Source organism: Diceros bicornis, chromosome 11 (genome assembly GCF_020826845.1).
Source record: "Diceros bicornis minor isolate mBicDic1 chromosome 11, mDicBic1.mat.cur, whole genome shotgun sequence".
Lineage (NCBI taxonomy): Eukaryota > Metazoa > Chordata > Mammalia > Perissodactyla > Rhinocerotidae > Diceros > Diceros bicornis.
In genome coordinates this window covers 21212695-21228417 of record NC_080750.1, presented here as the reverse complement: position 1 = coordinate 21228417, position 15723 = coordinate 21212695, and the positions used below count along the sequence as shown (strand labels likewise).

At 35.1% G+C, this 15723-nt stretch overlaps 1 protein-coding gene across 2 annotated transcripts in view; it reads left to right on the top strand.

The window, feature by feature from the left end:
• Positions 1-15723, top strand: part of SCLT1 (sodium channel and clathrin linker 1) — a 169962-nt gene that overhangs the window by 84772 nt on the left and 69467 nt on the right. For both annotated transcript variants that reach the window (XR_009221541.1, XM_058550061.1), the window contains exon 14: positions 4677-4748. Coding sequence is in view for 1 of the 2 variants with exons in the window: in XM_058550061.1 (XP_058406044.1) it covers positions 4677-4748 (72 nt within the window). In the remaining variant the exon portion in view is untranslated. The remainder of the gene's footprint in view (positions 1-4676; positions 4749-15723) is intronic.

Sequence of the window (15723 nt, the reverse complement as noted above, 5' to 3'; positions counted from 1 at the left end):
TTTTACAAAAGCACTTTGCTTACTACACAAGCACACCATTATTACCATACCTTAAAAAAAAAATCAACATTACTTCAATCCACACTCAGCTTTCCCTAAAATGTCCTATATAGCTCTTTGATTTTTTAAATCCAAGATCCAATCCACATTTATGCATCATTGCATTTAACTGCTATGTCTCTGTAGTCTCCTTCAATTTAACCCAGTCCCTTGTCTTCCTTTGTATATGACAAAGAATCCTTTGTAGAATCCAGGCCAGTTGCCCTTGAGAATATTCCACATCTGGATTCATGTGACTGTTTCTTTGATTAGATTCAGGTCATTTCTGGCACTGATACGTATATGTATCTCCTACTTCATCATATGAAGAATCTATAATGTCGGATTGTGCACTGGGGATGCTAAGCCTTACCACATGGTTAAGGCGGTAAGACCAGATCTCTCCATTGGATACTTTATAAGTAATTGTGAGAGATACTTGAAGACCATGCATGTATCCTTTTCCACCAAAATCTTTTGTCCAGTGGTTTTAGCATCCATTGATTATCCTTGCCTGAAATAAATATTATATAGAGTGATTAAAAATGATTATATCCTAATTCTATTGTTCTTTCTATACATTTATTAGCTGTCATTTCTTAGTAAAGAAGAGTTCTCTTCCTTTTTTTAATATCACTATGGATTTGTGGATATTTTTTATTTTTTTATGTTATGATCCATTATCATCAGTCTTCTTTTTTATTCTCAAATTGTCTCTCTAGCTTTCTTGCATAAATGATGTTCCTCTCTCATCTTGTACTTTCCCTACCTCAGACCTTGTAATTTTTTAATTTGGTATTTTTGTTAGAGATATGAATTAGCAAAAGCAGAAATTCCTGTTTTCATTTTTACTGTAGTGTTTACATTAAAATGCTTTCCTAGATATTCATAAAGACTACCTATGAACTGATTAACATAAATGATCGGAAACTAATACTCCTTTCCTTTCAAATGAGCTCCTATAGGATAGTTGGATACACTGTATATTCCTCCACTGGATGAAATACAGGTGTTAACTTTTTTCTTACCTATATTTTTCTGTGGGCAGTATTATTTCTCTTCTAGGTAGACTAAAGTAAACTGGTTTTAAAAAGCTCGTCAGTTAAAAAAAATAAAGCTAACATGCTTGCTTTTCTCCCAAGCAAGTAAGTGGTAGAGTTTTCCTTCCTACACAGTCACATATAATGTTTCTTGCTGCAAAAGTATTTCTTAGAAATCTGTTGCTTTGTCACTGTCTGGCTGAAATTAGGTGATTTCCCAAGATAAAATTTCTAGTTTGAGGCAGAATCCTAACCAAAACCTGGGTTATAATCTTGTATATCCTTTCTGTAGGAACCCCTGTCCTATTCTTGGGGTTGAGAATACTAGAACTTTTGCCGTAGTTTAAAATATTCTTGATGACATATCTTTAAAATAGATATTAATAAGTTTTGTGGCTTTTAATGATAAAAATGTTTTGTCCAAGTACTCATGGTATGAGAACTCCTCTAATTGATTTTCTAATCCTGAAATAAATTCACATTGATTTTAAAGTGGTAGAGGGTTGTCTTTTATATGAATCCTTAAGTAATCTCAGTGTAATTTTTCAGAAGTGTTGTGATCACTATATTCAGTCCAAACCTTTCTACGAACATAAATATTCAACTGCCTCCTAAAATCTAGTTATCTCCCTGTCTTAATAGTCCTACAGACATCTGAAGCTCGACATGTCTGAAACTGAACTCCTTCTCTTACTCCCAGATCTTGCCTTTCTCATGGATTCCCTTGGATTTCCTTGTATCCAGCCTTTCCCTACTATTCCGACACTTTACTCAAGAAGTATCTATTGAGTACTTCCTATGTACTAAGCATTTTGCTGGGTCCCTGCCCTCTCTGAGTTACACACTATTGCCAAATTGATTTTTTTAAGTAAATCTTTTTATTATTATTATTAAAAAATAATACTTGTTCATTATAAAAAGAAATGGAAAATATGTAAAAGAAAATTAAAATCATTTACAATTCCACAACCCAGAGATAAACACTATTTTTAGTGTTATCCTCTGAATTTTCATTTAACCCCAAATTATCAATGATGTGGTGTAGTTATCTGTGAAACAAAACATTCTGGAGATATATACACCAACCTGTGAATAGTGCTAAGCCTAGAAGTTAGAATAATGAGGAACTTTTCACTTTCTGTGTAATATAATTCTACAGTGTTTGGAATTTCAAAGACTAGAATTATTTTTGTAAACAAAGCATATATATATATATGTATCTGATAGAATGTGTAATATATATTTCCTTATATCCATTTACATTTTTAAAATAGATTTTAAATGTTTTAATTTGAAAATTTTCAGCTGTATTGGTGATAGCTGCCCCATTTATTACAATTTGACATGTCCTCCAAATATGTAGAATTTACCTGTTAAATTGGGGATAGCTTATGTCTAATGACTTTACAAGTATCAATTTTTATTATCTGAAATAAATATAATGAACAAATTGTCACATGTTCTGGCTGTAAAATTGAATTAAATATGACAATAGCTTATTTCTTTAAAATATAGAAATAGCTATTTCTCAGATATCTCTCAAACAATTAAAATTTAATTAGTGAAAAAAACATTGTTTTCTTAACTTTTGATTTTAAATCATGGCTTAAAGTTGGTGATCAAAATTATATTCATCCGGTTAATCTATATTAGCATCATCATTGGCCTTTTCTATTCCTATTTGTTGTTAATTTACCTTACTATTTGGTTTATAAATATCCTTACTATCCATAAAATTATAGAAGAAAATGTTTACATAAAGAAAGTGAGGTTAGAGCAAGAGAGGATTTTAGTCCCTTATGGACTTCTGAACCCCAACCACATTAAACCACCTCCCAGATATGTATATTTGCTCACATAACAAGGTTTACATTGTGCTTTATCAGATACCAACCCCATAAAATTCCCTATGACCTTTGGAGCATAGAAATTTACTAATGATATACCATCAGTGTCAATAGTCCTACACAATCTTTTAAAAAAGTATGAATAGATTAATTCACTGAATTTGTCATTACTGTAAAAATATTTCAAAATATACGTACTACTATCGTCATAAACCCTCATGTTAGCTGCATCATTTCTAAGATACTAAAAAAAAAACACTTTTTAAAAAAATAATGTGAAAGACAGACAGATATGAGTGGGCTGATAAGAACCAAAAGTTTTATGTTCTAGGAACCCTCGTGACTTAATTTCTCTGTGCCTTTATCTTCCTCATCTGTAGTCGGGATAATAACTACTTCATCAGATTATTGTGAGAATTAATGAGATATTAACCCATAAAGCACTCTGAGCAATTCCTAACGCATTAAACCTCAATAAATGCAAACTGTGATTGTCACTGAACCAAAATAGGATAGATTGATCCTTAATATATTTATTCATGGGAAAAGTCTACCCAAATTATAATCTAAAATAGAACTAAAATAGACCCACATAAAATATGTTTGGCAAGCCTTCAAAAATATAACTTGTATTAATTAACCAAATAAAGTTTGTGACAGTGTTGTAAATGTTCTAAAGAAGGTTTACATCATGTTTTAGAAATAATCCATTTTATAAGATCCTAGAAAATATCCAAAAACCTTTGGATCATAAATGTTTACTGATGATATATCATTGGTATCAGTATTCCTCATGGTCTTTTTAAAAGGCATGAGTAGATATTAGGAAAAAATATTGTCATAGGAACCATCCTGATGAGATGTGACTAATTCTTCAGAATACTCTGTGCACATAAATTGTACTATTTCTGAATATATTTAAATGTTAATTCAAATAAATGTTTTCCCTACAAAGTAATTTACTTAGCACTGAAATATGATGTGCAATATAAAAATATTCTATTTATAAAACAAAAGTGCCTTAAAAGTTATTAATTATATTTTTAGTGTGTAATTCAGTTTTTCTCTTGGTTTGCTCTATGGCATCAGTTCTCAAAGTGTACAGTGCAAGATTACACCTACTTTTGTAATTATAATAAAACACTGTTTGCTTTTTTCACACTCATTCTCTCATGAGTGTACACTATTGTTTTCCAGAGGCTGATGATATACAAAACACAACAGATTGAACACAGAAGTAGATATGAGAATCTAGCTGTCTTCTATTGAACCAGACATTAAGGAAATTTGCAAAAATGTAAAATAATACTATTCTTTTAAAAAAAATTTAATTTTGGAAAATACACTTATTTTTCATAAAAATATATTATTTATGTTAACCGTAATGACTTTAGTTATTGTTATTTATAAAGGGATTAATAAGTAAATATTTTGAAATTTTCATTTCTAATATGGTAAATTTTAGTAGAAAAACCCATTATAAACAAAGATCTTTGTTTTTATAGTGTAAAAGGATCCTGAGACCAAAAAGTTTGACAACCACTGTTCTTTAGGATATATCATCCTATTTACTCTCCTTCCACTGTCATGATAAATTCTTGATTCGTTAATACATTGTGTGCGTATTTATCTGTTATGCCCTAAAAGTTACGATTTTATTTTTTATCAAATTATTATCCTAAATGTTTTTATTGGATATTAATCATTTTTATTGTAGACCTAGATAATTCATAAATATCTTAATTTACAGGTTACAAACACAAGAAAACAATATAATGTACAGATTTCTCGACTAACAGAAGAACTTTCAGCCCTTCAAATGGTATGTTGGAAGACTATATTGATATTTTCTTCTGAATATTGCTTATTTTGAAGGCCAAGATACATATTATGGGGCATTCATTCATTCGAAAGATATTTATTAAGCCAGGAACTATGCTGGATGCTAGGAAAAGAGTAAAAATTAAGATAAACATTTTATCTGCATTCTTGGAACTTATGATCTAGCAGGAAAGATGGATGGCATTTATCACATTTTACTCTGATTGCCTTTTTTTGACAAAGAACACACAGGGTGTTATTGAAGCACCCAGCTGCAGCTGCTGCAATATGCTGGGTTCATCTGGGAGACCAGGGTAAAAGAAAAAGTACATGTGGCAGTAAGAAGGAAGAAAGACAAGCTTCCCCAAAACAATGAGTACTGAAGGATGAGTAGGCAAAGAGAGGAGAGGAAAAGAGTACTGCATAACTAGAAGTGGGATTAAATATATGAATTTAACTTGAAGATTTGATGAAATGGAATTTAATAACCTTGCTTACAGGGGCATAAAAGTACAAGAATTTCCAGAGGTTGGTAAGATATTTTCAACTTCACAAACTCTTATCTTTTCTTGAATCCACATCACTTTTAATCCTTATTACAAAATTTGGCATGAATTCTGTCTCTCTCTCTCTCTCTCTCTCTCTCTCTCTCTCTCTCTCTCTCTTTCTTTCTTTCTCTCCTCTCCCACCCTCCCTCTGTCTTTCACCTCATGAAAATCTTGTCCTTTCCAATTAGATTCTAAGTACCTCAAAATAGCAGAGTCTTATGCCTTCTTTTATTTTCCCCATTGCCTAGTACAGCGTTTTACACAGTATGTTTTTTAATAAATGTTTATTGACTGATGTTTAGACACCTCTGAAAGAAAGATCACATCTTATCCACATTCTACAAAGTCTGTATTGTATATAATGGGACCTTAGTCATTGTATATAAGTCATGAGAGTAATAGAACAAGAAACAGTGTTACTTTTTGTTTGTTTAATGTCTTTTGTTTTAACATTGTAGGAACATTAGGTAAAATTAATGGGATGCGCTGTGGCCAATTAGTCATGTCTAATTCTTTGTTTTTTTTCAGTTTTACTTCCTCTTCTATCACCTTGCTATTTGGCTTGTTCTCTTACATGGACTGATTTAGCTATCAAAAGATTCACAGCTTTGAAGAAGGGTCCTACCCCAGTCCAGGATCATTTAATGGATTATAAATCTAGAAGGACAAGAATGTTATTTCTTTCTGTTTTCTCAAAGGACTGTGTACTGTATAAGACCTGCAGGGACTTTTAAAAATAACTCTCAGCCATGTAACAACCAGAGCTATATAAACTCACTTTATAGTAAAAAATTATCATTTCAAATTACTACAAAAGCTATTTCTTAGGATTTATAGTAAAATGATGATAATTCATAGCTAAGTGAATTTTTCTAAAGATATTAAATATTATCTGATGTCATGTTGATTCCGGGGGAAAACCATACTGACTAATTGAAAAGTGTTTGAAATATTAAGCATTTAGAAATTTGTTTGAAGGAAGACATGGTTCAACTACTTTAAAAAGTAGATTTTCTCAGGAAACTCAAGCTACAGTTTGAGGCATAATAACCGGATGTGGGCTATTGATTTCTTTTCTTAAGTACCAATTTTATCACCTATGCTATAAAAATGAAGTCGAGGAGGGAAGTTAAGCATGCTTCACCTAACCTAAAACTAAAGTTATGCTTGTAAGAAGGAGAAAAACTTTTATTTTAGGTTAGTGTGCAGATTTTTTCAGTAGGTTTAAGAAAAGGCCAGAGCCAGTCTATCTCAAGCCACGTAACTCCCTTTGGAGAGCAACACACACAGCCTTTATTTTCCTCCTACAAGTTATGGTTTCTCTTAAAAATATTGAAGGTTTTCATTCTGCCAAGAAGCAGAGATTGCTGTTAATCTATAGCAAATGAGGAAGAAGAGTGGTTATAAATGCCCAAATTTATACAAGTAAAATGAAACATTCATTATGATCGTTTTTTGATTCATGAACTTTTTAGAAGTCTAATTTTGAATTTCCAAATACATGGGTATTTAGACATATTTTTATTATTGATTTCTAACCTGGTTGAATAGGGACCACAGATATAGTCTACATGATATTGATTCTTAATATTTATTGAGACTTCTTTTATGGTACATTATTGGGTTAGATTTTAGAAATACTCCATGAGTACTTGAAAAAATATCTAATACCATTTGATCATATCTTGCCCAAAAGGGCAAGGAATATTGGTGGTAATTAATAGCAAATATCCATGAAAGCCTTTTAATAGTAATTTTAAATCTTTGCTTTAGTATTATAGTGCTTTCTAATAGAATTAGTATATTTATCTATAAGAGTTTCAACTTTTCTCATTTTAACTTTATCTCAGGTTAACCAAATATTCTTTCAGCCATCATCATTTGGCACTGAAATGGTGGATTGGGTGGAGACAGTTGTATAGCATATTTATAACATACCTTTCTTTATGTGCCACTTGCCAGACCCAGAAGTGTGATCCAACCTTGTTATTAATGTCTACATTAAAAATCATATAGGAATCATATCAATAAATGCAGAAAAAGCATTTGACAAAATCCAACACCTATTCATGATAAAAACTCTCCGTAAACTAGGAACAGAGGAGAACTTCCTCAACTTGAAAAGAATATGTACAAAAAACCTACAGCGGTGAAGGGCCAGCCTGGTGGCGTAGTGATTAAGTTCACACGCTCTACTTTGGCGGCCTGGGGTTTGCGGGTTCGGATACCAGGCGCAGACCTACATACCACTCATCAAGCCATGCTGTGGCAGCATCCCATGTACAAAATAGAGGAAGATGGGCACAGATATTAGTTCAGGGCTGATCTTCCTGAGCAAAAAGAAGAAGATTGGCAATGGACATTAGCATAGGGTCAGTCTTCATCACCAAAAAGAAGAAACTTACAGCTATGAAACGGAAAGCTTTCCCACTAAAATTAGGAACAAGGCAAGGACATCCCCTCTCACCACTGCTTTTCAGCATGATACTGGAAGTACTAGCTAATGCAATTTGATAGGAAGAAAAAGGAAATAAAGTTATACAGATTAGGAAGGAAGAAATTTGTTTGCAGATGACATAACTGTCTATGTAGAAAACCAAAAGAATCAACAAAAAAAACCCTGGAACAAAAGAGTGGTTATAGGGCCTGGCCTGGTAGCATAGTGGTCAAGTTCGTATGCTCCGCTTCGGCGGCCCAGGGTTCGCAGGTTCGGATCCTGGGCACAGACCTACACACTGCTTATCAAACCATGCTATGGCAGTGTCCCACATACAAAATAGAGGAAGATGGTGACAGATGTTAGCCCAGGGCCAGTCTTTCTCTGCAAAAAGAGGAGGATTGGCATCAGATGTTAACTCAGGGCAAATCTTCCTCACACATGTGCACACACACACGCACAAAGAGTGATTATAGCAAGGTTGCGGGATACAAAGGTAATATACAAAAGTCAGTTGTTTTCCTATATACCAGCAATGAACAAGTGGAATTTTTTTTTTTGGTGAGGAAGATTAGCCCTGAGCTAACATCTGATGCCTATCCTCCTCTTTTTGTGCTGAGGAAGATTGGCCCTGGGCTAACATCCATGCCCATCTTCTTCTACTTTATATGTGGCACCGCCATGGCATGGCTTGACAAGTGGTGCATCGGTCTGCACCCAGGATCCGAACCTGCGAACCCCAGGCCACCGAAGCGGAGCGCGCAAGCTTAACTGCTACACCACCAGGCCAGGCCAACAAGTGGAATTTGAAATTAAAAATACAATGCCATTTACACTAGCACCCCAAAAAATTAAATACTTAGGAATGAGTCTAACAAAATGTACAAGATCTGTATGAAGAAAACTCCAAAACTGATGAAAAATATCAAAGAACTAAATAAGAGAGTCCATGTTTATGGTTAGGAAGACTCAATATAGTCAAGATGTCAGATCTTCCCAACTTGATCTATAGATTCAGTGCAATCCAAATCAAAATCCCAGCAAGTTATTGTGTTGATGTTGACAAACTGATTCTAAAGTTTATATGGAGAGACAAAAGATCCAGGATAGCCAACAAAATAGGAAGGAGAAGAACAAAGTCAGAAGACTGACAATACCAGACCTCAAGTCTTACTATAAAGCTGTAGTAATCAAGACAGTGTGGTACTGGTGAAAGAACAGACAAATAGATCAATGGAACAGAATATAGAACCCAGAAATAGACCCACATAAATATAGTCAACTGATCTTTGACAAAGGAGCGAACGCAATACAATGGAAGAAAGACAGTCTTTTTGACAATTGGTGCTAGAATAATTAGACATCTACATAAAAAAAAAAATGAAGCTAGACACAGACCTTACACCCTTCACAAAAAATTAACTCAAAATGAGTCACAGACCTAAATACAAAGCACAAGGCTATAAAACTTCTAGAAGATAATATAGGAGAAAATCTAGATGATCTTGGCTTGGCACTGACCTTTTAGATACAAAACCAAACACATGATCCCTGAAAGAAAAAATTGATAAGTTGGACTTCATTAAAATTAAAATTTTCTGCTCTGCAAAAGACACTCTCAAGAGAATGAAAATTCAAACCATAGATTGGGAGAAAATATTTTCAAAAGACATATCTGATAAAGGACTGCTATCCAAAATATACTAAGAACTCTTAAAACTCAACAGTAAGAAAACAAACAACTTGATTAAAAAATGGACCAAATTCCTTAATAGACACCTCCCCAAAGAAGTTATACAGATGGCAAATAAGCATATGAAAAGATACTCCATATCATATGTCACTAGGGAAATGAAATTAAAACAATAATGACATACCACTCATTACACCAAATATGTGGCAGATACACCTATTACAGTGGCCAAAATCCAGAACGCTGACACCACCAAATACTGGCAAAGATGTAGAGCAACAGGAACTCTTATTCATTGCTGGTGGGAATGCAAAAATGGTATAGCCACTTTTTTTGAAGGCAGTTTGGTGGTTTATTACAAAACTAAATATACTCTTACCATACGACCCAACAATTGCATTCCTCTGTATTTACCTGAAGAAGTTGGAAACTTAAGTCCACATGAAACCTTTGCATGAATGTTTATAGCAAGTTTTTTTCATAATTGCCAAAACTTGGAAGCAACCAAGATGTCCTTTAATAGGTGAATGGGTAAATAAACTGTAGTATGTCCTGAAAGTGGAATATTATTCAGCACTAAAAAGAAATGAGCTATCAAGCCATGAAAAGACATGAAGGAAACCAAAATGTATATTACTAAGTGAAAGAAGCTAGTCTGAATAGGCTACATACTGTATGATTCCACCTGTGTGACATTCTAGAAAAGGCAAAACTGTGGAGACAGTAAAAAGATCAATGGTTACCAGAAGTTTAGGAGGAGAGAGTGATTAATAGGCATAGGTGAAGCACAGAGGATTTTTAGGACAATGAAACTACTCTGTATACTTCTGTAATGGTGGATACATGTCATTATAAATTTGTCCAAACCCATAGAGTGTACAACACCAAGAGTGAACTCTAATGTAAACTATGGACTTTCAATGACACTACTGTGTCGATATAGGTTCATCAGTTGCAACAAATATACCACTACAGTGGGGGGTGTTGATAATAGGGAGGCTATGCATGTATGGGGGTGGGAAGTATAGGGGAAATCTGTAGTTTCAACTCAATTTTTCTGTGAACCTAAAACGGCTCTAAAAATTAGTCTATTAAAAAAATCACATGGGATTTAGGGGTGACATCAGCATCATGGCAGAGTGAGCTCTTCCCTTAGACTCTTCCACAAGATACAATGAAAAGGACCAATAAAGGACATTCATACGACACAAAAGACATCTGAGAGACCCATGCACCCATATGTCTGAAGGTGGAGGTGCTGGACCCCCAGGAGGAAGTGGAAAGAAGTAAGGGGATCTCCTCTCCCTCCCCCATCTCCTCTCCCTCTTCCACAGTGGCCCAGGGCACAGGACTGCATCTGGCTCTGAGAAAAGAAGGGGGAGGGGCGGCTCTCTACAAAAATGCCTTCGGTCTCCAGGTTCCCTCACAGCTCATGGGAAACCTACACACAGAGGAGGCTAAGCTATTACGGGGGTGTCTTCATCAAGCCAGCACCCCAGGAGAGCAAATAGCAAGGGAAGCACGAGAACACCCTGGGGATCGCACATGTGAAGACAGCACCCTTCCCCCTGCCAGCTGCTCCAGCTCAGCCAGTCAGCCAGAGAGCCCATGCATACATTAGAAAAGCAGCAGCTGCAACCAAGTGAGCGAACAGGCAATCACAGATGGGCTCTGTCAGCATAGATTCCAAAGGACAGCCACAGATGCCATGGATCGCAATGGGCTCAGAATACACAGCTCCTGACTTCCCCCGAGTGGCATTAGGCAGAATCTGCAACCAAATACTATCCTTTGGGAAGGCACAAATCCATGCCATCTAATAGTATGAAGAAATATATTAATACTTCAGTCCAGTATGAAAACGACAAGCACCCAGATATCAATCCTGAAGGCACAGAAATTTACAATCTAATTCACAGAGAATTCAAAATAACTATCATAAGAAAACTCAATGTGTTACAAGAAATTACAGATAGACAGTTCAATGAAATCAGGAACAAAATTAATGAACAGAGGGAATTCTTCATGAAAGAGAATGAAATTATAAAGAAAAACCAATCAGAAACATTGGAGATGAAAAACACAACAGATGAGATAAAGAAAAATCTGGACTCCCTGAATAACAGAGCTGATTTTATAGAGGACAGAATTAGCAGTCTGTAGGACAGAAATATAGAAATGCTTCAGATGGAGGAGGAGAGAGACCTAAGACTAAAAAGAAATGAAGAAATTCTCTGAGAAATATCCAACTCAATTAGGAAATGCAACATAAGGATTATAGGTATTCCAGAGGGAGAAGGGATGGAGAATGGAGCAGAAAGCTAGTTCAAAGAAATAATAGCTGAGAACTTCCTAAACCTGGGGAAGGAGCTGGAAATACAAGTAAATGAAGCCAATAGAAGTCCTAATTATATCAATGTAAAAAGGCCTTCTCCAAGGCATATATATGGTAGTAAAACTGACAAAAGTCAATGACGAAGAAAAAACATTAAGGGCAGCAAGGCAGAAGAAAATAACTTACAAAGGAGCCCCATCAGGCTTTCAGCAGATTTCTCAGCAGATATCTTACAGGCTAGGAGAGAGTGGAATGATACACTCAAAATGCTGAAAGACAAAAACTTTCAGCCAAGAATACTCTGTCCGACGAAAATGTCCTTTAGATGTGATGGAGAAATAAAAACTTTCTGAGATAAACAAATGCTAAGGGAGTTCATTGCCATGAGACACATCCTACAAGAAGGCCGTCATATCTGAAAAAAAAAAAGAAAGGGTTTACAAAGTCTTGAGCAAGGAAATCAATAGGCAAACAAAATCAGAAAATTGCAGCTCTTTATCAGAACAAGTTAGCAAACACTTAATTATAACATTAAAGATAAAGGGAAGGAAAACATCAAAAATAAATATAATCTCGTCATTTTAACCACAAACTCACAACACAAGATGGAATAAGTGGTGACAATAACTTAGAAGGGGACGAGGAAATGGATGGAATTGGCTTAGACTAAGGAAATAAGAGGCTATCAGAAAATGGACTATCTCATCTATAAGATTATTTATACACACCTCATGGTAACCACTAAACAGATAACCAGAACAGAGACACAAATGGTAAATAAAGAGAAAACCTTCATAGAGAACTACCAAACTGAATTGGTAGTTCTGAATACATGGGACGAGAAACAAGTGAAATACAGAACAACTGGAAAATGAGTGATAAAATGGCAGCATTAAGCCCTCATATATCAATAATCACTCTAAATGTAAATGGATTGAATTCCCCAATCAGAAGACACAGAGTGGGCTGGATAGATTAAAAAACAAGACCCAACAATATGTTGCCTCCAGGAAACACATCTTAGCTCTAAAGACAAACACAGGCTCAGAGTGAAGGGATGGAAGACGATACTCCAAGCTAATGGCAAACAAAAGAAAGCAGGTGTTGCCAGACTTATATCAGACAAAGTAGACTTCAAGATAAAACAGGCAATGAAAGACAAAGAGGGGCAGTATATAATGATAAAAGGCACACTGCACCAAGAAGACATAACACTTATAAGTATATATGCACCGAACACAGGAGCACCAAAGTACATAAAGCAACTATTAACAAACCTAAAAGAAGATATTAACAACAACAGAATAATAGTAGGTGACCTTAAGATCCCACTTCCATCAATGGATTGATCATCCAGACAGAAAGTCAACAAGGAAATAATGGAATTAAATGAAAAACTAGACCAGACAGACTTAATAGATCCAAAGACTCTATCCAAAAACAGCAGAATACACATTCTTCTTAAGTGCACATGGAACATTCAAGGATAGACCATATGTTGCGAAACAAGGCAAGCCTCAAAGAATTTGAGAAGATTGAAGTCATATCAAGCATCTTTTTTGACCATAATACTATGAAGCTAGAAATCAACTACAAGAAAAAAAGCTGGGAAAGTGACGAATATGTGGAGACTAAACAACATGCTACTGAACAGCCAATGGATCATTGAAGAAATTAAAGGAAAAATCAGAAAATATCTGGAGACAAATGAAAATACACCATACCAACTCATATGGGATGCAGCGAAAGCGATCCTAAGAGGGAAATTCATAGCAATACAGGCCCACCTTAACAAACAAGAAAAACCTCAAATAAGCAATCTTAAACTACACCTAACAGAATTAGAAAAAGAAGAACAAACAAAGCCCAAAGTCAGCAGAAGGAGGGATATCATAAAAATTAGAGCAGAAATATATGAAATTCAAACCAAAAAATCAGTAAAAGGATCAATGAAACTAAGAGCTGGTTCTTTAAGAAGATAAACAAAATTGACAATCCCTTAGCCAGACTCACTAAGAAAAAAAGAGAAAAGGCTCAAATAAAATTAGAAATGAAAGAGCAGAAATCACAATAGAAACCACAGAAATACAAAGGATTATAAGAGAATACTATGAAAAACTATATGCCAACAAATTGGGCAATCTAGAAGAAATGGATAAATTCTTAGACTCATACAACCTCCCAAATCTGAATCAAGAAGAAATAGAGAATCTGAATAGACCAATCACAAGTAAAGAGATTGAAACAGTAATCAAAAACCTCCCAAAAAGCAAGTGTCTAGGACAAGATGGCTTCTCTGGAGAATTTTACCAAACATTTAAAGAAGATTTAATACCTATCCTTCTCAAACTATTACAAAAAATCGAAAAAGACAGAATGCTTCCTAACTCGTTCTATGAGGTCAACGTTACCCTGATACTAATACCAGACGAGGACAACACAAAGAAGGAAAATTATAGGCCAATATCGCTAATGAACATAGATGCAAAAATCCTCAACAAAATATTGGCACACCAAATACAGCAATTCATTAAAAGGATCATACACCATGATCAAGTGGGATTTATTCCAGGGGTGCAGGGATGGTTCAACATCCACAAATCAATCAGTGTGATACACTACATTAACAAAATGAAGAATAAGAACCACATGATCATCTCAATAGACACAGAGAAAGCATCTGACAAGATCCAACATCCATTTGTGATAAAAACTCTCCACAAAATGGGTATAGAAGAAAAGTATCTCAACATAATAAAAGCCATATATAAAAACCCACAACCAACATCATACTCAATGGGGAAAAACTGAAAGCCATCCTTCTGAGAACAGGAACAAGACAAGGGTGCCCACTCTCACCACTCTTACTCAACATAGTACTGGTGGTTTTGGCCAGAGCAATTAAGCAAGAAAAAGGAATAAAAGAAATCCAAGTAGGCAGTGAAGACGTGAAACTCTCACTGTTTGCAGACAACATGATTTTATATATAGAAAACCCTAAAGAATCCATCGGAAAACTATTAGAAATAATCAACAACTACAGCAAATTTGCAGGGTATGAAATTAACTTAGAAAAATCAATTGCATTTCTATACTAAAGTAACAAACTAATAGAGAACTCAAGAATATAATCCCATTTACAACCACAACAAAAAGAATAAAATATGTAGGAATAAATTTAACCAAGGAGGTGAAAGACCTGTACAATGAAAACTATAAGACATTATTGAAAGAAATCGATGATGACATAAAGAAATGGAAAGATATTCCATGCACATGGATTAAAAGAGTGAATATGACTAAAATGTCCATGCTACCTAAAGCAATCTACAGATTCAATGCAATCCCAATCAGAATCCCAATTACATTCTTCATGGAAATAGAACAAAGAATCCTAAAACTCATAGGGGCAACAAAAGATCCCAAATAGCTAAAGAAATGCTGAGAAAAAAGAACAAAGCTGGAGGCATCACAATACCTGACTTCAAAATATGCTACAAAGCTATAGTAATCAAAACAGCATGGTACTGCTATAAAAACAGACACACAGATCAATAGAACAGAATTTAAACCCAGAAATAAAACCACACATCTGGGGCCAGCCCCATGGCTTAGCTGTTAAGTGCGCACGCTCCACTACTGGCGGCCTGGGTTCGGATCCCGGGCGTGCACCGATGCACCGCTCGTCTGGCCATGCTGAGGCGGCATCCCATATACAGCAACTAGAAGGATGTGCAACTGTGACATACACCTATCTACTGGGACTTTGTGGAGAAAAAGGAAGAGGACTGGCAATAGATGTTAGCTCAGGGCCGGTCTTCCTCAGCAAAAAGAGGAGGATTGGCATGGATATTAGCTCAGGGCTGATCTTCCTCACAAAAAAAAACAACCCACACATCTACAGAAAGCTAATCTTCAGCAAAGGAGCTAAGAACATACAATGGAGAAAGGAAAGTCTCTTCA